At 31.4% G+C, this 25,077-nt stretch overlaps 3 protein-coding genes across 5 annotated transcripts in view; 2 read left to right on the top strand and 1 right to left on the bottom strand.

Annotated features, from left to right (window-relative positions):
* LOC111428096 (stoned B) overlaps positions 1-15,497 on the top strand; it is a 33,280-nt gene extending 17,783 nt beyond the window's left edge. The window contains exons 3-6 of the mRNA XM_071199688.1: positions 2,591-3,636; positions 3,689-4,007; positions 13,942-14,152; positions 14,217-15,497. Coding sequence (XP_071055789.1) covers positions 2,591-3,636; positions 3,689-4,007; positions 13,942-14,152; positions 14,217-14,349 — 1,709 coding nt within the window. The 3' untranslated portion in view covers positions 14,350-15,497. The remainder of the gene's footprint in view (positions 1-2,590; positions 3,637-3,688; positions 4,008-13,941; positions 14,153-14,216) is intronic.
* The window catches only part of LOC111421684 (nucleolin-like), a 376,547-nt gene that overhangs the window by 244,230 nt on the left and 107,240 nt on the right, over positions 1-25,077 (top strand). The window lies entirely within an intron of this gene.
* LOC111428108 (GTPase regulator associated with FAK) overlaps positions 22,739-25,077 on the bottom strand; it is an 84,473-nt gene continuing 82,134 nt past the window's right edge. For 2 of the 3 annotated variants that reach the window (XM_071200562.1, XM_023063518.2), the window contains 3 exons: positions 24,342-24,425; positions 24,137-24,216; positions 22,739-24,080 (listed from right to left, as the gene is read on the bottom strand). In XM_071200562.1, coding sequence (XP_071056663.1) covers positions 23,989-24,080; positions 24,137-24,216; positions 24,342-24,425 — 256 coding nt within the window. In that variant the 3' untranslated portion in view covers positions 22,739-23,988. The remainder of the gene's footprint in view (positions 24,081-24,136; positions 24,217-24,341; positions 24,426-25,077) is intronic. The other variant, XM_071200563.1, reaches the window with a different exon arrangement.

Below are 25,077 nucleotides of genomic sequence, written 5' to 3'. Positions count from 1 at the left end.
TTGGATTAAAACAGATAACTCTGCTGTGAATAATGAAGCCAACGCATAATTCATGTTCATCAATTCAACAATTATTCTTTAAAAAAGGGGGAGCTATCCAGAACTGTAAATAAAATAAAATATTTTATTTTATTGTTTTTTCTATTTGCTGTTTGAATGTTTAATTAACATACGAAACCGATGATATTATCGAGATCCAAAACTAGATAATGTACTTTCTTTACTAAATTTCTGACGGTAATTATTATTTTAATATGTTTTTGTATAATTTACTAATGAATGTTTTTTTCAATGCAGTCGTGCCTGATGACGAGATATTTTCTCGAAACATATTGCACCAATATCATTTAATAAATATTTTTTCATCGTACTTAATCTGAAGTTTATTATTATTAATATATAGTTTTTTAATATACTATTACGTAACTACAAAAATGGTAAGGTTATTGCCTGTCTCATGCGCGTTTATTCAAGAGTTAACCGACATGTAACGAATAGTGATCTTAATCCATCCAAACAGTTTTCAGTATAAAAACCTAACAACTCTGTAGTTATCTGTTACGATAGTTATGGTTTGATGCCAGACTAGAAAGCTCACTGCTGAAGGTAACTTACTCGCAACATTTCTACCTTCCTCGAAAGGTTTTTTAAAATTCTCTCTATTTCTTTTTATAAAGATTTCAGACTCTAGAGTTAGAGTTTTACTTTAGAGTTTTAGTTTTATTGAAAGCTGTTCTCGCTTCCCTTTTAAGAAGTCATGTCCTCCGATTTAAGTGAACTCGTCTTTTTAAAACAGTTACTAAAGATTTTCGTATACCTTTTTTTCTACTTTTTTTTATTGCCAAGCCAGTAAATTAACATTACTATACATGGCTTTTTCTTACACTAAATAAATTTCAAATTACACAACTAAAACGACCTTACAAAATAATAAACATAAATCAAATTGAATTGTGGTAGTTTCCTTTTAAGACGACAGTAGATGTTCTTTTTGCTGAGGTCAAATGGCTATAGTACTTCTGTGTATTGTATGCGTTCTTGAAACCGGGAAGTCATTGTAGATATAAAGGCTACGATACTGTCAATTTTTAATTCATTGTGTAGTTGATCATTGCTGCTATGTGCAATATTTTGTTTTGTTATACCTGAACCTTATTAATATTTGATTTAGCCGAATTTTCCCAGACAACGCAGGAATAGGTGATGAGTAGTCGAATGAGGGTTTTATAAATTAGAATAGTGTTTTCGCATTTAAGCCTTGTTCTTCTGTTTATCAAGGGATACAGTTGTTCCAACTTTCCGTAACCATGATTAACTTTTTGGTGTATATGGTACTTCCAAGTTAATCTTGTGTCAAGGATTATGCCAAGATATTTGATAGGTTTGTCCGAGTCGTTCCATCTAATAGCTTCTCTGTTAATTGCAATGCCGGTGGGCTTTTAATTCGTTTGAGTGCAAAAACTTTTTCGACACTCTTGGATGGATTTATTGCTATATTCCAAAACTAAACCATTTGACTAGGGTGTTTATAGCTATTTGCAGATTTTCCTGAATATTTTCTCCAAATATTCTGCAACACCAGTACTTTTCTGTTGATCTGTTATTAAGTGTCCATTATCAATATTTACGTGTACCTTTTAACTTCCTACATTTGCAATGATTTATGTAGCCTAATTACGCTTAATCTCCCAAATAGCATTGATCTTAAAATGGTGCAGGTTGTACTGGGCCACCCTTAGTACGCCACTCTTTTCGGCACGTTATCTGTATAAGTCTTCGAAATCATGATTAAGAAGTCCTTGTCTACCAAGGTGCCTGAATTACCTTTCTCTACATCTTCTATCTCCTTTCGGGACGTTGTCTATCTTACGTGCGCAATTAAAAAGAAACAGCTTTTATTCTATATACAAGCTTACGCGACTTTCGTAACTTCCTTGTGGAAGCTACATCAATTAGCAATATTTAAATGCGTGTGCAAATTCCATTTTAAAAGTGAACAGTCACTTCAAATTCCAGCGAGCGTGAAAATTCACATCTATGTCTGGAATACAAATTTGGATTCTAAAGATGGTAGGAAGATCACTTCTAAACCTCAAAATTTCCTTAATGTTACATTTCCTTGGGCGGGGAAGTAGCAGTACAGCCTTCTTCATCCAAGCCGCCTTTTTTATGTTTTTTTTTTTAATATGGGCTACATAAATCATGAGCTGGTTTTGGGAATTAACGGTAGTGATTATTAGATACATCCTAAAATCTTATTTTTTGAGTGATCTCTAATACAATTTACAATAAATGATAATCAACTCGGTTTCTTAGATTTTCATTGAATGGTCCAAACAAGCTTAACATAGCTTTCAATAAAAAAGTAATAAAAGATTTCAATTTTTCCTGTAAACAGAAACTGTTCCGGATTTATTTTTATTCGCAATCAAAATCAGGTCAATCATTTCCCCACATCCTGGTATTGTTATAACTGTTCTACTTGTTCTTAAGAGGAAAAAAGTTTTTATGTTGACAACTACCAATTAGGGTTAAAAACATTATATTTATTTTTATATGTTTTGTACTTATTCAAAAAATTATATTTTAGAAGAAGCTGCTTTTAAACGGACGGATTCCCAAGAAACTCCCCCGACTCCTCTTTTCGACGACGATGTATCTCAACCTTTGGAACCATTTCCCAGAATGGAATTTACAGAGGATGGTTGGGAAATTCAACTACGACAACCGAACAAAAAGAAAATTACCGGACAAAGATTCTGGCGAAAAATGTGGCTTCGAGTCTACCAAACAGGTGACACTTCTTACCTACAACTCTTCAACAACAAAGAAGAGAAAAATCCAGTGCAAGAACTCCCATTACAACCGTGCTATTCCGTTTCGGATATTGGAGCTCAACAATACGATACATTTGGAAAAATTTTCACCGTGAAAATCCAATATATTTTCTATAAAGAGAGACCGGGAATTCGACCTGGACAAGTAAAGAAAGCCGAACGAATTACAAATAAACTTAGCCAATTTGCTGCATATGCAATTCAAGGTGATTATCAAGGTGTTAAAGAATTTGGAAGTGATTTAAAAAAGCTGGGTCTACCAGTAGAACACGCGCCACAAGTATCCCAATTAATGAAACTAGGCTCATTAAGTTACGAAGACCTAAAACGGTTCTCATTTTCAATGGAAGAAGCATTATTTAAAATGAATGCCCATCGAGATCGTGCTTTACAATTCAAAATGGAAGAGGTGCAAATTACTGCAGTCGATGAACTTTACGTAGAACAAGACGCCGAAGGTCACGTTGAAAAGCAAATAGCTCGTGTGAGACTATTCTTTTTAGGATTTTTGACCGGAATGCCGGATATCGAGCTAGGTATTAATGATATGCGGAGACAAGGAAAAGAAGTCGTCGGTAGGCATGATATAATCCCGGTAGCAACTGAAGAATGGATTAGATTGGAAGCCGTCGAGTTTCATTCTTGCGTCCAGCAAGACGAGTACGAAAAATCGCACATTATTAAATTTCAACCTCCAGATGCTTGTTATATTGAATTGATGAGATTTAGAATTCGACCACCGAAGAATCGGGAACTTCCTTTACAATTAAAACCAACTATTTGTATTTCAGGAAACAAAGTAAAATCATGTTCTTTTCCAATTAATTTAAATTTTAAAATTAAAATTTTAGGTTGAATTGCGCGCTGATGTGTTGGTGCCAGGTTTTGCTTCAAGGAAACTTGGCCAAGTACCTTGCGAAGATGTAATGATAAGATTTCCGATTCCCGAGTGTTGGATTTATCTTTTTCGGGTGGAGAAACATTTTAGATACGGTTCGGTAAAATCGACTCATAGAAGGACGGGAAAAGTGAAAGGAATCGAAAGGATTTTGGGCACCGTAGACACTTTACAAGAGAGTTTAATTGAAGTTACTTCCGGTCAAGCGAAATATGAACATCAACACCGGGCGATTGTCTGGAGATGTCCTCGTTTGCCCAAAGAAGGACAAGGTAAAATTGTTTTCCTTATTATTATTATATAGGGTCCTCTTGCTTGGATCTGAATTGCTTGGTCAAACTTCATCAACGTAATTTATGGAACCAAACTGAAAAAAAGTTCCTGTAAAGATGTGAATTAACTTTTTCTTTATAGTAAAACTATTTTTAAAAAGTTAAAAACTTATTTTTTTGAAACTTGATTACAAAAAGACACTGAATCTAATACAATGAGTATTGATACTAGACTAAATTATGTCTAGTTGAGCGCATAAATTTATTACGGCGATTACAAAAGAATCTGCTGATTATTTATTATATATTTTGATTATTTGTTCTCGGCTTATAACTCCTCCGGGCCAAGATAGGATTACGGCGGTTATATCGGCGGTAATTCCTCAACTGGAATTTGATAACTTTTATTGGTGTTCCCTTTTTTAATAAAAAATTACAATAAAAGATATTATAAGCAAACAATACATAATGTAATCGTTAATATAACCAATTGATTGATTATTATTAATTGAATTTAAAAGTTCTTGTTGTTACGTTATTGTTTTTTTGTTGGCTTGGTCAAATTTACATTTTCTAGTTTTTTAAAATTATTTGTATACTCGATAAATTTAATATTGCTATTCAAAATTTTCTTATAATTTTTAATTACTTTATTTTTAATTTTAAATTCACAATTATTAATATTTTTAATAAGCCATGGATTATAATGGTCTGTTTTTCTTTATTACATTTTTGAATTAATTTATTTTTTTTTAATTTGCAATTTTCATAATTATCGTCAATATTTAAAATATGAATTTCACATAGAGAATTATTATTAATAAAATGTTCTATTTCATGATTACATAAACAAGGCTGATCTGAATTAATAAACAATTGATCTTTAACTCCTAAATATTTAAATGTTGGAGTTATTTGTTTAAATGTGTTATTATTCAAAAATATCGGTAGCGCACTCAAAGAATAATATTGATTACTAACTATCGGTATTACTAACACAAATACATAGTGTTTCTCATTTTGATAAACTTTAATCTTAATTAACGATTCTATATGATAAATCTTGTCGACTATTATATCAAAAGGAAATTCGTGATTAACATTTAAATGAATATTTTTAATACAATCTAAAAGTAAGTTTGATTCGATTACGGTAGGATGTAAAATGCCTAATTTTGCAAAAGTGATCGTCTGCAGTAAATCTTGTAATCTATCTCTTAATTGATCCAAGATTATTAATTGGTGATTTAATATCTCTAGTGCGTTTACTCTTACTCTGTTTTCTCTGCCTTTAATGCTAATTCTTCTTGATTTTTTACCATTATTTCTATTGACTTTTCAAAATTTGTCGTAACGTTATCTAATATTAGCAATTGTATGTTCATAACGTTTTTCATTTTTTCTTGGTTGTTTCATAGATTCAATAGAATTTCTTCATGTCGTTTTCCATCTTCGGCATCTAAATTGCCTGTTATGGCCTTTATAATTCCTCCCATAAAATTTACTGCACCTCGTTTGTATGTTGTGGTTAATTCGGTCGCTTCGAAGTATTCTTGCACTCTGGCAATTTCTTGCTCTTTTAAATTTTCTAATTCTTGTAGATGTTCTGTAGGAATTCCGTGTTTTATAAAACTCGTTTCTTGTTTTATAAAGTTTTCCCAAACAGTTAAAAGGTTTGAATAATCTTTCTGGATAATTATTTCAAATTGATTTTCTACATTATATGCCACACCTAGTTTGATGGGTAATATTCCTGCTTGATTATCGATTTTACTTATTTCTGCTGATCCTCTTCCTATGAGGATTCTGGAAAAGATCCAGATTTTAAAGAATTAATATGATATTTTATTTTTAGAATTTTTAACTTCTACTGTATTGTTATCAAAAATGTGCGTTATTATGTATGGTAGTAACAGTAACGCTCTTTTGTCTTTTTAGTATAATATTTGGAAGGTTTTACATAAACTTGTTGACCGATTTGAAATTTTCTTAGTTCACGTTTTTCGTTTAATTTAGTTATTTTCTTCGCTTTAACCTGTTGCATTTTTTGAGCTATGCTATTATAAAGATGTTTTGTTCTTTCTTTATGATTTTGTATGTATTCTTGAAAATAAATGTTATCGTAATACAAATCTAATGGTTCTCTGGAATTTGTGTGACCATATCGCACCGTGGCAAGAACAGTGACATAACTCAAAAATGCAGTATTTGGGAAATAACAAATAAGAGAAAACCATAAAACTTAAATTGCAATAGTATAAGTTTCTGTTAAATTTCAGGTAAGTATTTTTGGCAGTAAATTCTATTATATTCTAAAGAATAATATTAAGGATAAACCACCAGGTCAAAACAGGTGAGGTGTCTGAGTTATGTCACTTTTCTTGCTTCTCCAAAATCTTTTTTTTGTTGTGACCTATCTATCAAGTATCACTTATGTCACATTTCAAACCTAAATTATAATATTTATTTAGCTTAATTAACCTCAGATTAGACTACTTATAATAAAAAAATAAGAAATTAACTGTTTTATTAGCTTATTTAAACTACAAATATTAAATGAACGTAAAGTAATTAGTAAACAATTTACATAAACATCGATTCATAAATGGGCTTATACAATGTAGGAATACATTTTGTCGAGATAAGGTATTTAATATGAGCCTGCTTTGTAGCAGAGATTTCAATTTTTTTTTTGTATGCCGAAACGTATTTTATTGTAGAGATGCTCTCTTGCCTTCTCCTGGTTTTATTATTTACATTGATTTGCGCATATTCTTTTTGTTTGTACGTAGTTTTCACAAAAAGAATGCCGGGGTCAGTCTTCTGCACTTTAATTACTTTTATGTCGGATATTTTTATCTGTTCGTTGTTTGATGTTTTGCTGTAGTTTGACCCTATCTGTTGCGAGAGCTGTTTCAAATCTACAAAATCCTCATAACCCAATTCTGTTACTTTATACGAATTTCCTGTTTTTCTCGCAGACCGAATTAATCTGACATAATCTGTGGGAATATAGATGTTGCCCGATTTCAGAGCTCGTTTAATTGACTTCACTGTGACAGAATGCACATTGTCCCCTTCATTTTGTGTGTGACCCCTGATAAGAAATTTGTGTGTGATCGATTTGATTTTCAATTGTTGCACAGCGTACAGGTACATTGCCATTATAAATTTGTTCTTTTGCTGGCCGCAACAATTATCCGAGTAGAGTACAATTTCAAGGTTATCGTCGTTTTTAATGTTAGCTTTTTCTTCTAAGTATTTCAGAACGCTAGAGCCGATTTCTATGGCACCCCGATTTCCTTGACCTTCATGCCAAAAAAAGCACTTGACGTAATCTGACTGAAGTTCGTTTACAGTTAAGTTGTAGCTGTTGATTTTGCTTCGTAAAAAAAAAAGGCATTCGTATCCCCTTTTGGTGCTGGGAGCACAGCTTGAAGATCATAAGTGGCGACTGTAATTTTTCCTTCGCTTTCTTTTGCTTTCTTTTTATCCTCTTCTTTCTCTGCTCTTGACAAAACTTTCTCCTTTAAATGTTTATCGTATTTTTCTTGTATCGCTTTTTTTTCTTCTTTACTTGAGTTGTTATAGGAGCTGCATAATTCGCATTGATCCTTTTTTGGGGTAAAAAAGAGATGTTAAAATTGCTGTTAAAAATTCGGGAATACATCGTGAGATTTGCAAATGGAAGGTTTTTTCCCTGCGCTCGTTTTTGTAGTCGCGGTGTAAATCAGCCAAGCTTTTCCCACCTTCTATAAACTCCCGAGTAGTTTGCGCGCGCAGATAATGACTGTCAATTCTTGGGATTGTATTAATATGAGCAATGACACTATCTTTTATTGCGGCATCTATTTTAGAGTGATGTCCGTGTTTTCCTCTGAGATCTTCTTGAAGAAATCCTTCGTTTAATTTGCTTATTACAGTCCTAATAGGTCGGTCATTGATGTCCAGTGTGGCTTTGAAGAAAAATTTGCAAACACGTACGTTTACTTCGTTGATTACGAAATGGAATGCGTGGTTACATTGACGCGTACTTCCTTCTCTTTTGTACTGATACCGAGGTGTAACGGCGGTCATACTTCTACCGATAAATTCTCGCTGGGATTTCAGACTGCCAAGTGACCAGTATTTGTTAAATATTTCGAGCCTTTTATTTTCTTCTATTTTCCATGAGCATTGTTGTTTGCATTTTTCATTACACGCCGGACGTACCTTTCTTGCCTGCATTTCTGTTTTGCGAATTGATGATGATGTATAAGGTTTCCCAGTATTTCGGAGGAGTTTAGCTTTAGACTTTTTCCACGCAACCAGATTTGCTTTCCTTTTCTTACCTTTTCTCTTGCGATCTGCTTGGGTATTCTCTGCTTTATCCTCTGTCTCGTTAGTGATATTTTCATTCTCTTTCGATCTTGATGACTCCGACGTATTTTCAGAATCAGAAAATGAGGGCATAATATGAAAATGTGATTCTGCTGATTCTTGTTGTGGAACACCTGATTTAACCCGTTGTAACCTCAATCGCATTGTATGCGGATTTTCAGTACGCTGCCATCTAGAGTATTGTATTCTTCTGTCGTTGTTTGTTTTAATTTTCAGACTTTTATTGCTGGTGTTTCTATTAAGCGCTTCCGTCCTCCTTGTAAGTCCTTTTTTAATGTCAGCAGTAGCAGCAACAGCTGCCACCATTTTCCTACCTCTGTATCCTTGCATAGGTTCCATACCAAGCCTAAAACAAACAAATTTTAAGCTACATTATTAATATTTAGTTCCTAAAGTTCTTTATTTGAAATTACAAAGTTAGGTAAATACAGTGTAAGAAATACATTTAAATCAAGAAAAGTGACCCAACACAAAATACTGATACTTTCAGACAGGAAAAGTGACACAAGTCGAAATAAAACAGTACAAGAAAAAAGGTTTACAGATAATTTCAAAAAAAGTGACACTTTTTTACTTATGACTATTTTAATAATTATATTCCACTTACCTTGTTCAACGAAAACTGTCACAACTGAAAATATGTCGTTTATCTTGACCGAAACATGCACACTTTCTTGTAGCAACACTAAAGTGACACTGTTCTTGCCATAATAAGTAATGAACTAGACTAAAACAAAACTGACATAACTGCCTTCTGACGGATAAATTGTGAGTTTGAAATGTGACATTTTTCTGCACGTCGGGGGCACACCAGACCTATTTATTACTGACATAACCTCAAAATTGTCATTTTTTGAGTTGTGACACTATTCTCGCCGGGGTGCGATATAAAAGTTCAAAAGGTGATACGCCCGTTACTTTGCGAGTTGACGAGTTATATCCTAATACAGCTAATTTCAATAATTCTTTTATATCACGTCCAATTTTTTGAGACTTTAAGATTCTTAAATGTTCTAATAGGGTTCAATGTAAACGTTCTATTGGTGCATTTGAATTAGCATTTTGCGATGTCGTATAATGAATATTTACCTTGTATAATTTCAATAATTCTTTTAATGTTTCCACAATAATATATTTTGCACACCACATTTCTTTTATTATTTATAATGCAGAAGTATCGGTAAGTATTCGTTATATTAGAGTTTTCAAAATTTGTTACCTTTCTTCTCCGCTCTGAAATACTTAATTCAGTAGTATAAATATTCTTTTTTAATCCATCACGCATAGTCACTTAATAGTCAGTAAATATTTTCTCTCCATTTTCCACATTTCTCCATGCAGTCTTTTTTCTTTTGTAGGTTTCACTTTTTTCTTATAAAAACATACACAAGCACACTAAGGAATGTTTTCTTCGACTATTGTAGGTTCCATTTTCATACCTTGCTTCTTGCACCAAATTATCTTGACTTTGAGTTTTTTGATTTTCACTTACATCGTCTTTGGTAATAGTTTTATATAAATTGTAAAATTTTGTTCTTCCTTTTGAATTATACTTTCTTGCGGCTGGGTTTGTTTCTTCATTGTTCGTTTATTTTGCCTTTGATACAAGGTAACTGAACGACGCTTTTCTTCATATTCGGTAAATTTTCAGTCAATTTATTCAATGTTGCTAAGGATCTAACTTTTGCCATTAGTTAGTATTCTGAAAGAAATAGAAATTTGTCTTTCTATGTGGAACTTCTTCAAATTCGGTAAATTTTCAGTCAATTTATTTAATGTTGCAGTTTTATTCTGATTCTTACACTAAAAACGATTTTTTTTAGAATTTACACTCTAAAAATTGTTAAACTTAACCTGAAAAAGTAAAAATCTTTATGTTTATCTTATATGAACTTTAGTAATACTAAACACTGGAAGTATGCATGAAAAATAGCGGACGGTTGGGATTCTGCGAAGTATGTGGTAATAAAAGTACCAATGGCATGAAGAAAATAGAATAATTACTGATGCTAAATGTGTAATACTTAATGTTCACCATAATATTCGCTTTAATGTACACCTGAAGAAAAAGTTGATGAAACCACTAAACAGAGGTTTCATAATATGCATGATTGAGGCGAGGAATGCATAAAAAGCACTAAAGCGCCGGTGTGCACGTGATAATGCGCATCTCGCAGTTAACAATAAGATAAAAATGGTGATGAAAACGAAAAAAACATATTGTTTTAAGCAAAATGTTTTAATTTTTCCACAAAATATTGATGAATTCTCTTGATGAATATCTTTCAGGTTCAAATAGAAAACGATATTGCTATTTAGATGTGTAAAGAATTTCATTATGATCTGTTTGAGATATCGTATCCAAGTGTTGTAAAATCGTATCTTTGAGAAAGTGACATTTAAATAAAAACTGATTTTTTTTTCAATATCTAAGTAAATTTCAAGGGGTTAAGAATATTTTTATTTATTTTCTAGGATGTCAAAGTATATTCGTAAAATGAGAAAATGCCTTGTATTTAATGTTAGTATCTCAACAACTATAAGATATTTTGAAAATCGGTTTCTTACATTGAAAAGCTTATAATTTGTATTAGATATGCTGTTAGTTTTATAATGGTTTATTGAAATCTACATTTGTGCAATTTTTTGAAAATTTATTGGTGATAATTGTTTTGCTTAGAAAATGAAAAAAATGTTTCAAAATTAATATCTCAAAAACGACATCATGTTCTGAAAAGCTGTTTATTTCATTGGAAAGTTTACAATTTATATTGCAAATGGTGACAATATCATAAGAATTCATTAAAACTACGATTTATTATGGTTTTTTGAAAATGATTTTTTTATTCCGAAAAATGAGAAAATGCCTTAACTCTAAAAGTTAATATCTTAAGAACTAAAAGATATTTTGAAAATCGGTTTGTTACATTGAAAATCTTATAATTTGACTTATAATTTTATAATGATTTATTGAAATCCAGATTTATTACGATATTTTGAAAATGTAGTGGATATAAATATTCTCCCTAGAAAACGCTTTATATTAAAAGTTAATACCTCAAGAATTAAAAGATTCTTTGAGGTTAATCAACAAACCATCAAGTTGAAGCTATGGTTAGTATTCTGGGTAACATCTGATTAGTACGTTGTCTTTCGATAGATCCTTATATTTTTCAATACAGTGGAACCTCGGTATACGACTGCTTTAAAATACGACCAATTCGGAATACGTGCTGTTTTAACGAAACGAATTTTGCTCGGTATGAGACATTTATTCGGTAAACGATAAAAAAAATTTGTGAGAATTTTCCGTCATTTTTAATTCAATAATACGTGAAATCTTTGAACAAGCAGCGCTATGATGTCTATACTAGGGGATTGTGGGATTCCCCCCTATTCGTGAAATTAGTTTTTAAGACTTCATGTAAAGTGAAGAGTTTTAGTAACGAGAGTCGGTGTATGTGCAGTTCTTTCGGTGTACTAAATCTGCTAGACTTCGCAATTTATAAGTTCTGATTATAAATTTTAAGTAAAATTTTATTAGTGTTATTACTATTAAGAAGGCAAACGGAAAGCAAAAGAAAACTAAAAAAAATGACAAGAATCACAATTGAACTGAAGTGGGGATTGTAAAATGAAGCCTTTACTGATCTACCATTCTGAAAACCCGAGGGCATTTAAAAAACATAAAGTCCAGAAGTCTCAGCTGCCAGTTATGTGGAGATCAAATAGCAAAGCTTGGGTAACGAGAAAATATTTCACTGAATGGTTTAACGTTGTGTTTAGACCAAGTGTAAAACGTTATTTAGCAGGAAACAATCTACCTTTGAAAGCTAACTAATGCACTTGCTCATCCACCTTGTTTGAATTGCTTTGATTGTGTTTTGTCTGAGTTCGATTTTATTACTGTAAACTTTCGTGGCAGAAAGTTTACAGTAATACCACTCCTCTCATTCAGCCTATGGATCAGCAGGTCATAAGTAATTTCAAAAAACTTTATAGTAAAGCCTTACTCCAGAAGTGCTTTGAAGTAATCTCCGAGACACAATGAACTCTCAGAGAGTTCTGGACAAATCATTTTAATATTGTACAAGCTATATCGCTCATTGATAAAGCTTGACAGGAAGCTTCTCACAGCACAATGAATTCCGCTTGGAGAAATTTGTGGCTACAAGCAGTAACCGAAAGAAATGTCGAATCTAGGAGCTCTATAGTGAAGGATATTGTTTCCCTGGCCAGATCCATGGAACTGCATGTATGTGATGATGATGTAGAAGAATTACTGAAAGAACATAATCATGAATCAGATCACTCAGGACTTACAGGAAATGGAAAACGATGAGCATCAAACTAGAATGGATGGACTTTCTTCTGACGCAAATGAAGAAGAGGTAAAAAAGGCTTCTTCATCATTAATCAAAGAAATCCTTGCAAAACCAAGTTCAAACAAGTCGTAACAGCATCGCTTGGGAAGATCAGACAATGTCACATTTTAGAGACATTTTAAGAAAAAGACCAGCACAAAGATCTTTGGACAGATTTTTAACAAAAGTTGCTAATCCAAGTGTAAAGTGGAAGAAGATAGAAAAGTAACAAAACCCAGAATCAGGCTCTTCTTCTTTAGAATAGAAATTTTTTAATTTTTGTTTTTATATTTTAGTAGTAGGGTTTTAACCACAGTTTGTTGTGATTTAATAATTATTACTGAAATAATTAATTTAATATCGTAACTTTAAAAATCAATAATAAAGTTGAGTTTTTTACAAACAGTGTCTTAATTAGATTTATCATTTTTTTGTAATTCGCGACGGTAATGAAAGCTATTACAGTACTCAAACGGGTGCTGTAATGAGACTCGTTACAGCATGCGATGCTGTAATGAGATTTTAGTAACATTTTATGGAACCAGTTCACGTTGGTGACATTGGGTCCTTAATTTTTCTAGTTGTCAATGTGACAATTATTGTCTATGGATGTTTAAACACGTTCTTAGCATCGAATACAAGGTGCACAATATGAAGACATTGAACTCTGAACAATTTCTCTTATTTTAGGAGGTGTACATAAAACATTTTTTCAGGTGAATACATTTTGTGTTTTGAAAATTTCTAATTGTCAATTCAAATTTCTATTTTCAAGTGTTACAGTGGTACTAACTGCTACAAACCTATTACCCTGCATTGTCAAAATTTATTTTATTTTTGTAAAAAAAAACTCGTGGCATCGCCACTCGTTTTTCAACTTGAATTCGTGCATTTCATGCGTGTCTTACGAAACTTGTTTTTTAATATACTATTACATTACTTGATATGGGAAAGGTTGGTTCGATATACGTCTTATTCGGTATAAGTCCAAATATAAGGAACGGATTATGGTCGTATACCGAGGTTCTACTGTATGTACAATAGTTCAAAATTTGAATTTTCCCCCTTTAATTAAAATGCGCAAATTTAAGAAATATTATATTAAATTACCCCTAAAAACTTTTATGTTGTGATACGGTCGGGACTATGTATCGTTATGTACATATTCTTATCAAAATTATTGATTTTAGGTGCTTACACAACACACAATATGGTTTGCCGGTTAGCTTTAACCAGTTACGATCAGATGCCTGAAAAATTAGCTGAATATTGTTACGTTGAATTTACGATGCCAGCAACTCAAGTGAGTCACACAACAGTTCGAAGTGTTAGTTTGCAGAATTCCGATAGCGATGAACCACCAGAAAAATACGTTCGTTATTTAGCGAGACACGAATATAGGTAAAATTAGGAAAATTAAGTAAAATAATAGCTTTATTAACAACTTTGAATAATATTAATTTAGGGTTGGAATTGAACATACGGAAGGTCAAGGTCCTGCGGCTTATGAAGTGGCAACTTCAGTAACTCCGAAAACTCCAGCAACTATACCAGAACAAGTACCGAATGCGGCTGAAAGTAGTACGGATAGTGATTAAGCTAATTAAATGAATGAATAAAATTAAAAAAATGATAAGCTTACAAGTAATAATTAAAATATAAGTAACTAACTGTGAATAACGAGGTAATTATATCGATTTAATTATATATCTAGTGAAAACTAAAAAGTTCTTTTCCTGGTTAAATCAGCTTTCTAATAAAAACCTGATGAGTTTTGCTTATGATATAAAACAAATATTGGATATAGAAAAATGGAATAGCAAAACTAGTTCTAAAAACTGGTACAAAACGTGTTCTTACTCCAAAAGTAATATATAATTGGATAATGTATCATATAAATAAATCTATATCTTAAAAAAATATCTATCTCGCTTGTAAAAAGAGATTAATAACAAGAATATGTGGACAATATTACAAAAAAATATTATAAAAAATGTTATGCAATAAAAGTTTAAAATGAATTTGTAAAAAATATTCTTAAATGAATTAATTAAAAAAATAGTGTTTTATTTCCACATATCAAAAATATAAGTGTTGTTATATTTAATTATTATATCATTAAACTTTTGTACCTATTACTTCCTTTATAATTTCACGTTAATGTTCAAAGAACAAAAGATAACATACAGGCTAGTAGACCAAAGAAGTTAAATTATTCTAGTAATAAATAATCGTAAAAATATAACGTTAAATATAAATTGATTGTAATAATAAAAAAAATACATTAACTTTGATAATACACATATAAAGATAAAATAAAAAATATATTTGTAATTGTAAGATAGTGATTATTGTAAAACGGATATTCCTTTGACATATCCATAATGATTACTATTAATATATGTTAAACGTTATTATAACGGAGAATTGGTTTGTGGAGGAGCACAAAGAAAAAGAATGGTATTATTATGTACTACTTTAAATTTGTAGCATGTTGACTAGTTTTAGACGAATATAAGCTTTTTATTTCCTGTATTATGTCCAAGTATTTAACGTTAACGTTCATTTTAACATTTTCCGCCGATTAGATTCGTCTTGTTATCAAGATATAAAGAAATCTGATCGGTTTGAGTCAAGCTCTAGTCACTAATTGTTAAGGTGTAAATGTGTAAAAATAGCCAGTCAACGGATGACACCGCAAAAACAAATAATAATGGATAAATAAATAAATGTGTAAAATCAAAAATTTTTAGATTTTTATTGTATTTTATTTATATCTTTAATGAGAGTACAACCGGAGTTGAAAAAATAACGTCTTCAACGAAAAACTTCTGTCATGGAACTTCCATCTAGCAAAGGCATATTTAAACTAATGGAATTTCGTTAATAATAATAATGACCTGTAATCCCAGGAAAATTAAAGGAGCAATACAATAATAACAACGAATAATACACAGGATAAATAAGAAAATTCGATAGCAACAAACCGCCCAGCAACAAACTTATCCCCTTATATTTCCACCTATTTTTCGGGCCCATATCTTCGTTATCTACAAAGATAGCAAAAAACTAAGCACACGGTTGGAAAGCTTGGTCTTTTCTCTATCTGAAACCGAGTTTTCGCCGAAATGTTGATAATACGAGCAGAAACGACATACTGCATTTAAATCACCTCAAAATTGCCCAACTTTAAGGCCTTGTGCAGCCGTTACCAGACGGAAAAGAAGCAAACGGTTTAAACATTCGAAAAGAGCTAACCTTGGCCTATCTTATTCCGAATTTTCGTCCGTCAATATCTGCCGGCGTCTATAAAAGAAACGCTCCTGGGAAGAAACCTACAGGTGGCAACTCGCAAATACTTCTTGTCATATTAAGTTTATTATTTTAACGGGGAGAAAACTCTAGAAACTCTATATTCATCTTATAGGAACTTTTCTGCTCTTTCTAACGGCGTGAGACGCACTTCGCTTACGCGTTTGCATATGCGTTTTTTAAATTGATAAACTGAGTTAAAATGCAAAGATGCGGATGAGTGCGGGAAGTTAGTCCCCCCTTTTTTTATTTTAAATTTTTTTATTGTTGTTCTAGATTGTTCTAGAGTTGTTCTACATTGTTCCAAAGCGGCAAATCGAAAAAATAAAAACTCCGCGAGAAAACCGAAAAAACAGGTTTTTTGACTAGCCCCCCATTTTTGGAAAAATCAAATTTTCTTTGTTGTTCTGGGTTGTTCTAGTTATTGTTCTAGAAAATCAAAATTATGGGTTACAGCATTACGAAGTTATAACTAAAAATAGGTTTGGCCGCCGAAATGTCTAGTTGATTGCTGTGACCATAGTTTTTCTATTATCAATAAAATTACATATTACAAATATACCGGTGTCCCTCAAAAGTGGCTCACCCCCATATTTTTCTTTATTATTGGTGAAATAAGAAAACCATGTGGAATGCATAGTTAGATCGCTAAAACAGATTATTACGACATGAAATCATTCTTTTTGTACTTCCGGTTATACCGGATGTGAGTACTAATTTTGTTATTTTTTTAAATCTATAATTTTTTTTCTTCAGTTGGGTTTATAGTATAATTTCACATAACTTTTACTTGAAAAAATTTTCACGATAGCTTATAATTTTTGAAAAAAAATTATTTTCGTTATTTTATAACGTTTCAGTACCTTCGGAAAATGTATTACAACTTTTGACGCATAGTAGCTAGGTTAATAGTATAAACTACGTTATGTCCCTCTTGATTTGCTATTTCTCGAGCAGTGATCACTGCTATGCTTTAGTCAGTGGTTCTTTTTTAATAATGGTGTAAATTAACAGTTGTATTAAATTAGTTTTAAAAGAAAAACGCGATCAAACAATTAAGTTTAATTCAATTATTTTTGGTTTTTTTATTTTTTTCTTCATTTTTTGTCTTTTACACTAAATGTTCTGCAGCTGATACTAACTTACAGTGTCCATTGTACATTATAATTTGGATTGTTTACTTTATTTTGGTTAAAACCTTTCAGATCACCTGACCTCACACCTTTAGATTCTTTTTATGGGGCAAAATCAAAAATGAGCTGTATAATACACCAGTAAGGTCTCGTGAGGTATTAGAAAATAAATCGAGTTAGAAATTGTATTACCTAAATATCTCCGCAGGAATAACGTCGAGTCGTTAGATCGACAATACGCAAGATACAATTATGTCAAAATCGAGGCGGGAGCATTTTGAAAATTTAGAAAATTAGTTTTTTTTACTTACAATTGAATTAAATTTAATTGTTGGATAACGTTTTTCTTTTAAAACTAATTTAATACAATTGTTAATTTACACCATTATTAAAAAAGAACCACTAACTAAAGCATAGCAGTAATCACTGCTCGAGGAATAGCAAATCAAGAGGGACATAACGTAGTTTGTACTATTAACCTAGCTACTATGCGTCAAAAGTTGTAATACATTTTCCGAAGGTACTAAAACGTTAAAAAATAACGAAAATAATTTTTTTTTTTTTAAATTATAAGCGATCGTGAAAATTTTTTCAAGTAAAAGTTATGTGAAATTATACTGTCTACCCAACTGAAGAAAAAAAAATTATAGATTTAAAAAAATAGCGAAATTAGTATTCACATCCGGTGTAACCGGAAGTACAAAAAGAATGATTTCATGTCGTAATAATCCGTTTTAGCGACCTAATTATGCATTCCAAATGGTTTTCTTATATCACCAATAATAAAGAAAAATATGGGGGTGAGCCACTTTTGAGGGACCCCGGTATACTTATGATAGCTAACGCAGTCTGGAACAGCTAATATTTTTCTAGAAGAACTCTCTAAAGGGCACTTTACTCTTTGAAAATTAAAGTTTTTGGAAGTTTCAGTCAGTAATTCTTGTGTCAGCGGTTTTATATTACACAATAAGAATTAAAAAAACATAGAACAATCTAAAATAACTCAAACTTTGCCGATTCAAATTGTTCTAGATGTGTTTTACGTTTAACACGGACATTAATTTTACAAAATCACATATTTTTTGTTGCTCTAAATTGTTCTTGTTGTTCTAGATACTTAAAATGTTTATTTAATCACTGCGGCATTAGTTCTTTTAAAGTTTCATATTAAAAATTAGTACTTACAACAATTAAAACAATTCAGAACAGCTGTTATTTTCACTAGAAAAACCTTAAATTTCAGTTGTTGTGATATAGGACAGGTTTTGTTGAATCAGTGAACCCAATCTTTAATATAATAATAGTTTTAAAAAACTAAAAAAAGTGTATTTTATTTTGTATAAACTAAGTAATAAATTAATAAGTAAACTAAACTAACAAATAAAACAATAACTATTCGATCAGTATTACTATATCAGTACAATAACTTATTCTACGGTAAACTATAACTAAATAAACTAAATTATGGAAATAAACTAATATCATGGAATAATACGGTTACATCACTTTGCTCATTTATAAACATACAGTGTGTCCGTAAAGTAACGGATATATACGATAAAATCATAATAAACGGTTTATGGAAAAATCCCTGAAACGGGTCTAATGATTTAAATTTTTTACAATTTTGAGCCTAGCTGTGACTAAATTTAAATAGCATGGCCATCTCTCGAAGTATTTCTCGAAGTCTGGCCTACTAAATGTTGCAAGGGAAGTTCAACAAATCGTGGTTTTGGCTGGGTAAGAAAACCCTCATGTTACTGTAAGAAGTATTGGGTCTAATTTCGACATTAGTAAATCAACGGTTCATAAAATTTTAAAACCGGCAAAATATCACTCCCATAAAGTAAACCTGATTCACGAGCAATGAATCGTAGTTTTTGCAACAACAATTTTGCAACGATGACGAAGACTTTGTCAAAAACATAATTTTTTCGACGAAGGGACATTTACATTGAGTGGATAAGTAAATAGACAAAGTTGTCGGTATTGCGCTACCCAAAATCGAAATTAGTCAAGAAAGTCGCACACCCAAAGATTTGAGAAAATCTTAAGTGGAAAGAGATGTTTAAATTTTTTCAAAGCGATGTCATTCCTTCCATCTCGATAATGTTGAGACAACTCAATTCCAACGGCAGTTATTCCAACAAGATGGCGCGCCGCACACCTCAAGAAGCTTTACTAAATCAGTTTTTGACATTCAGGGAATTGTTTAGAATAATTGGTTACCATAGTTATTCATGGCTACTGCTATTTTTATGATTTATACAAATTTGAAGTAATTAAACTTTAAAGTAATTTTTCTCCAAAATTTTCTTATGTAACCAATATTAATATTGACTGTACTAGATTCAGAAAAAAATCCTCTTTCATATTCCGCAATAGAAATGGGGGATTGGCATTTAAAAAAAATATCGATGACGCCATAACTCGTCTAAAAATGGCGGAAAAAATTTGAAATCTACATCAAAAAATTGCAAAAAATTTAAATCTTTTGACCCGTTTCAGGGATTTTTCTATAAACCGTTTATTATGATTTTATAGCCTACATCCGTTACTTTACGGACACACTGTATATATTTTATGATTTTGTAAGTATTATTTTATGTTGCCTTGTTAATTATATTTATATTTTTTTTTGTTTCTGTTCAAATAATTTTGTATCTTGTTCTTGTTATCATTATTTCTGACTCAACAAACAGTTTATTATTATTATTATTATAAAAATGTTAAAATACAGGGTGATTCACATAAGAACCGACACAGAGCAGGGACATGTGGAGGACAATAAATTAAGATGATTTAACGCAACTTATCTCTATACTAAGTTGTACCCCTCAGGAGTTATAGGCCTTCAAAGTTGGGTCTTAAATTTTTAAAACATTGAATATTTTCGTAATACATTAAGCTAGAAAAACCAAATTTGGTATACGTTATGAGTGTTCTGAGGGTATTAATTAGTAGCAAGTTGAGATTAATTGAGGCATTCCAAAGGGTTGATTAAGGGTGATGGTCCCCTAAATGTTGACAGATTTTTTTAACCTTTTGGTGGATTTAATGCATTATTACCTCATTTCATGTGGAATTTAATTCTAAAACTTTTTTTAGTCTTATTACTTTTTAAAAAACATTTTCGTTTTCATTAAAAACTCAAATAACTAAAGACACGTATTTCGTTAATGCTACTTAAAATCATCGAAAATTCAGTAGTCGGCTGTGAAATTGTACGTCAAACTTGACAAATAGGTTATAAAACCTTGTTGTCAAATAACTTTATACAGTATTGTTAAATACCCGGGTATTTATTTTCAAGGGTAAATATCCTGGATATATACCCGGGGGTATTTACCCAAGATGGGTACTTTGAGGTATTTATAAATTTAATTTAAATTGAGTTGATGGCAGTTTTGCAAGCACTTCAAGAATGCAGAGTCGCTTATCGACATACCAAACTTATTTAGAACATCTACAAGAATGCTACAATGACGGTAAAATTGTATAAAAGTACTGAAGAGAGTAAAAGTAGTAAAGTACTGATTGTGAGTAAAACAAGGCGGGACACTGTTGAACTCAAATTGTTCATCACAGTCCTCAGAGTGCATTTAAACAACTGACTTAAAGGAGGTGTGTGCAAGAGTCGTGCTAAATATCAACAAGGAGAAATCAAAATTTATGATAAATCTTGTTCCCAGCTCTAACATCAACATTGAGGATAATGAGATTCAGAGGGTTCACAGCTATGTATATCTTGGCTATGAGGTTCGTGTATCGAGAGATAATCAAACAAGCGAACTAAACAGAAGGATTTCAAAGGCTTTCAATCAATGCGTGTTTCCGGTTATGACATAAGGCTCCGAAACTTTAACATTAACGGTAACCACTGTCAGGAGGGTCCAAGTAGCGCAAAGACAGATGGAGAGGTCGATCCTGGGTCTAACTCTGAGGGACTACATACGAAATGAAGACCTATGAAGAAGAACTGGCGTAAATGATGTGGTCAACATTGTGGCAAAGCTTAAGTGGAACTGGACGGGTCATGTCGTGCGAATGAAGACAAAACGGTTGCTTGAATGAAGACCGCGAGCGAACAGACGAAGTCGACGTCAAAAGGATGACCAACAATTGGATTCAAACAGCACAGAATAGGGAAGGTCTATGTCCAACAATGGACGCAGAGGGCTGCTTGGTGATAATAATCATAATAACTTGATCTAATCTAAATTACGACAGATTCGTCTAATGATAATACGTCTTTGATTGTTGACAATTCCTCGTCTTCAACGTCCTCATCGTCTTCCTCTTCATTTTTATTGGAATCCATTGGAATCGATATATTTTTACTGGTATCACTTTTATACCCACTGTTTGGGTATTTACCCTGGGCCGGGGTAAATACCCGGTTAAATACCCATTTTAGAAATACCTACCCGCCAGGTATTTACCCAGCGCCCATCACTGACTTTATAACCTATTTGTCAAGTTTGACATACAATTTCATAGCCGACTAGTGAATTTTCGCTTATTTTAAGTAAAATTACGAAATAAGTGTCTTTAGTTATTTAAGTTTTTTATGAAAACGACAAAGATTTTTAAAAAATAATAAGAGTAAGAAAAGTTTTAGAATTAAATTCCACATGAAAGGAAGTAGTAATTTATTAAATCCGCCAAAAGGTTAAAAAAATCTGTCAAAATTTATGGTACCATCACTCTTAATCAACCCTTTGAAATGCCTTAATTGAGTTCAATTTGCTAGCAATTAATACCCTTGGTACACTCATAACGTATACCAAATTTGGTTGTTGTAGCTTAATTTATTACGAAGATATTGAACTTTTTAAAAATTTAAGAGCCAACTTTGAAGGCCCATAACTCCTCAGGTGTACAACTTAGTATAGAGGTAAGTTACTTTAAATCATCTTAATTTATTGTCCTCTACATGTTCCTGCTCTGTGTCGGTTCTTATGTGAATCACCCTGTATAAGTTATACATTATATTATATTTTATTTTTTTCTCAACTCATTTCATTTTGGTTTTGTTCTCTTTTTTCTCTCTTTTTCTTTTGATTCTGCGACGTACATCGTATTGTGTCGTTTAGTTTAATTTCTACTAGTAGTATGTAATTTAATTTGAGGATTGATGAAAAACAGTAGGCTTACATCATTGATTGGTGTTAGCCAAACTGACTCAATTCTCTTTCGTTCATTGTTTCGAATTAATTGGTATATTTCCAATGTATTTACTGTTATTATGTGAACCAATAAATATTGTTTATTATTATTATTTATTATTATTATTATTATAGTACCTACGGGTTAATAATCGTTTTTGAAGGAAGACATAACTGGCACAGAGCTTCGACATACGAATTTTTGTCACACGTTTCAACCAAGAAAAATGTCCGTCCAGCATTGGGGTGATTATTAGTCATTATTCGTCATGAGGAATAAAGAAGCGATATATATGAATTTCTTGGTATACTACAGTAAAACTATAATAGTTTTTGAAACAGCTTTGGAAAAGGTTGAATTAAAGTCCCATAAATTTTGTTTTAGAAATAATTTAAAAACAAAAACATTTATTAAAAAAAATGTTACAACAACATAAACTCATCGTTACGCAACAATTCAATAAAATATGCACATTTCTAAATAAATTAAATAAGATAGTACGAAATAATATTTATACAATAAGAATTTAGGAGGATATGTAATTTTTTAAAGTGGCTTGTCACAAGCACCAAAATAAATTAAATTGAAATGGTTAAAATTGTCAAAAAAAAACAATAATTTACGTTACTTACTTTACTTACGCCCACCAGGTATTAATATTTGTAATTATTACCATTTATTATAATTTATTAATATAACTCCATTGAGGTTTATTCATTTTGATATGCTATCGTAATATGTAGTACAACTTATACAGTACAAAAAAATAGATATTTTTTAACCAGCCTCTTCTTCTATAACTAACATTATCAAAAAATACCTGATGCGGCTGTTTCTAATATGATTAATGCTTAAAACAGGAAAAATGATTTGCCTCTTTTATACTTCCATTAAGTTCTATAAATATGGCTGTAAAAATGAATTTGATTTAAAATTGGTGCCAGTCTGTTCGACTATCACAGTACAAGTGTATATGTATATGTTATTATTTATAATTATTTACACATAAGTGAAAACGAAAAATAAAAGACTCAATGACCAGTTTTCAAAAAAAAAAAAACAACAAAAAATGTATCGAAATAATCAATGAAAAAAATCAATAAAATTTGTACTTTCTTTTCATTTTTTCATTTTCTTTTTTGTTTTAATGAAAACAAAACTTTACAAATCCTCTTTGTATCTATCTTCGAAAGTAAACATACTGTACAGTTTTTATATCCATTATACACATCAAAATACTTAATACATTCACTTAATTTATACATTGGTGTTCTTTTCTTTTTTTTTTTAATTTTATAACCGTCCACGAGAATCTCCACCATGCGAGAAAATTGCGGAAAACCTTACCACAATATTTTCATCACACAATTGACGAAATATTAACTTTTAAGTAGTTTCTCGTAGACAATTACAAATTAAAATTTTTTAAGTGGAATTTTTACGTGGAAGGTCTAGATCTAATAAACTTCCGCCTAATTTAACTCCACCTAAACTACCGAGACTTTGCCTTTCGGTGCGATTACGCAGTCTAGGAAGATCCGTACTCACATGAAGAGCTCGCGAAATGTTATGTCTAAGTGCTGTCGATAATCTAGATAAGGAAGAACAGCCGTTTCCGCTCTGTCAAGGTAGCATCTCGACGTAGTTCTCCGGAACCAAACCCGTCTTACCGTTTAGGGTACCTTCCAACCAACCTGGTTCTTGGGATTGTTTTACTAAATAAAATAATAGAAATAAATATAGTTTTTTGATACTTTAATAAATAATTTACCGTTTGTTATTATTTGATTTGGTTCAAATGATAATTCCCCTTCGTTTTCACCGAGACAGGCATATAATGTTCTAACCCTCCTACAAAAAATAGAAGTATTGTTAGATTATAATCTGATTATGATGCAATTGTTTTGTAGAAACATTTAGATTAGGTTAAAGGTAAATTAAGACACAACATAATAAAACAAAACAAGAATTCTTACCGTACAAGCGGCAAAGTCGATGGACTCGACCTACCACTACTATTGGCTCCAGAAGAAGAAGAATAATTCAAACGTCCTTGTAGACTTTAGCAGGAAAAAGAGTGTACAAGACTAGGTTAGTCAAAAAGTTAGTATAGAAAGATAAATTAGCGAAAGAATTAAACTAGTTAAAGTTTAATGGATGTAACATAACAATTGACCCAATTTCGCGGAAAATATATAAATAAATAAACCAAGTTAAATCTCTTAGTCTCAAAGACTCTTAATTGGAATTTGTTCAAAATCAGGTTAACCATTTCGTCACATCCTGTACTTTATGTACTATTTAAATAATGTTATAACAATCAAAAAATTGTAAATTTTAAATAAGCATATAATTTCAACCCCAAATTTTAAATTGCTTTTTTTATAAAATAATACACGCTTATAATGCACACTAATATTGTTAATATGAACCAATTACATTGTTCTCTTTATTATTGCTCTTCCACAGTTTAAGGTTAATTAAAAGTAAATTTAACCGTTTGAGTCCCAAGGAGTATTGAAAAAAACACTGTCAAATAGTTATTCATACAGCGCAATCGCGCTTTTTCTAAATGGCTACGATATGAAATGTGCTGCTTGAGACTCAAATGGTTAAGGATGATATTGTACAGGATGTACAAAAAGTATGAAGTAATGGTTTTACAGCCTAAACTTCAACTTATATTAAAAAAAGTTTTAAATAAAAGTTACT

The sequence above is a fragment of the Onthophagus taurus genome, chromosome 11 (assembly GCF_036711975.1).
Source record: "Onthophagus taurus isolate NC chromosome 11, IU_Otau_3.0, whole genome shotgun sequence".
Taxonomy (NCBI): Eukaryota; Metazoa; Arthropoda; class Insecta; order Coleoptera; family Scarabaeidae; genus Onthophagus; species Onthophagus taurus.
This window is presented reverse-complemented; position numbering and strand designations above follow the sequence as displayed.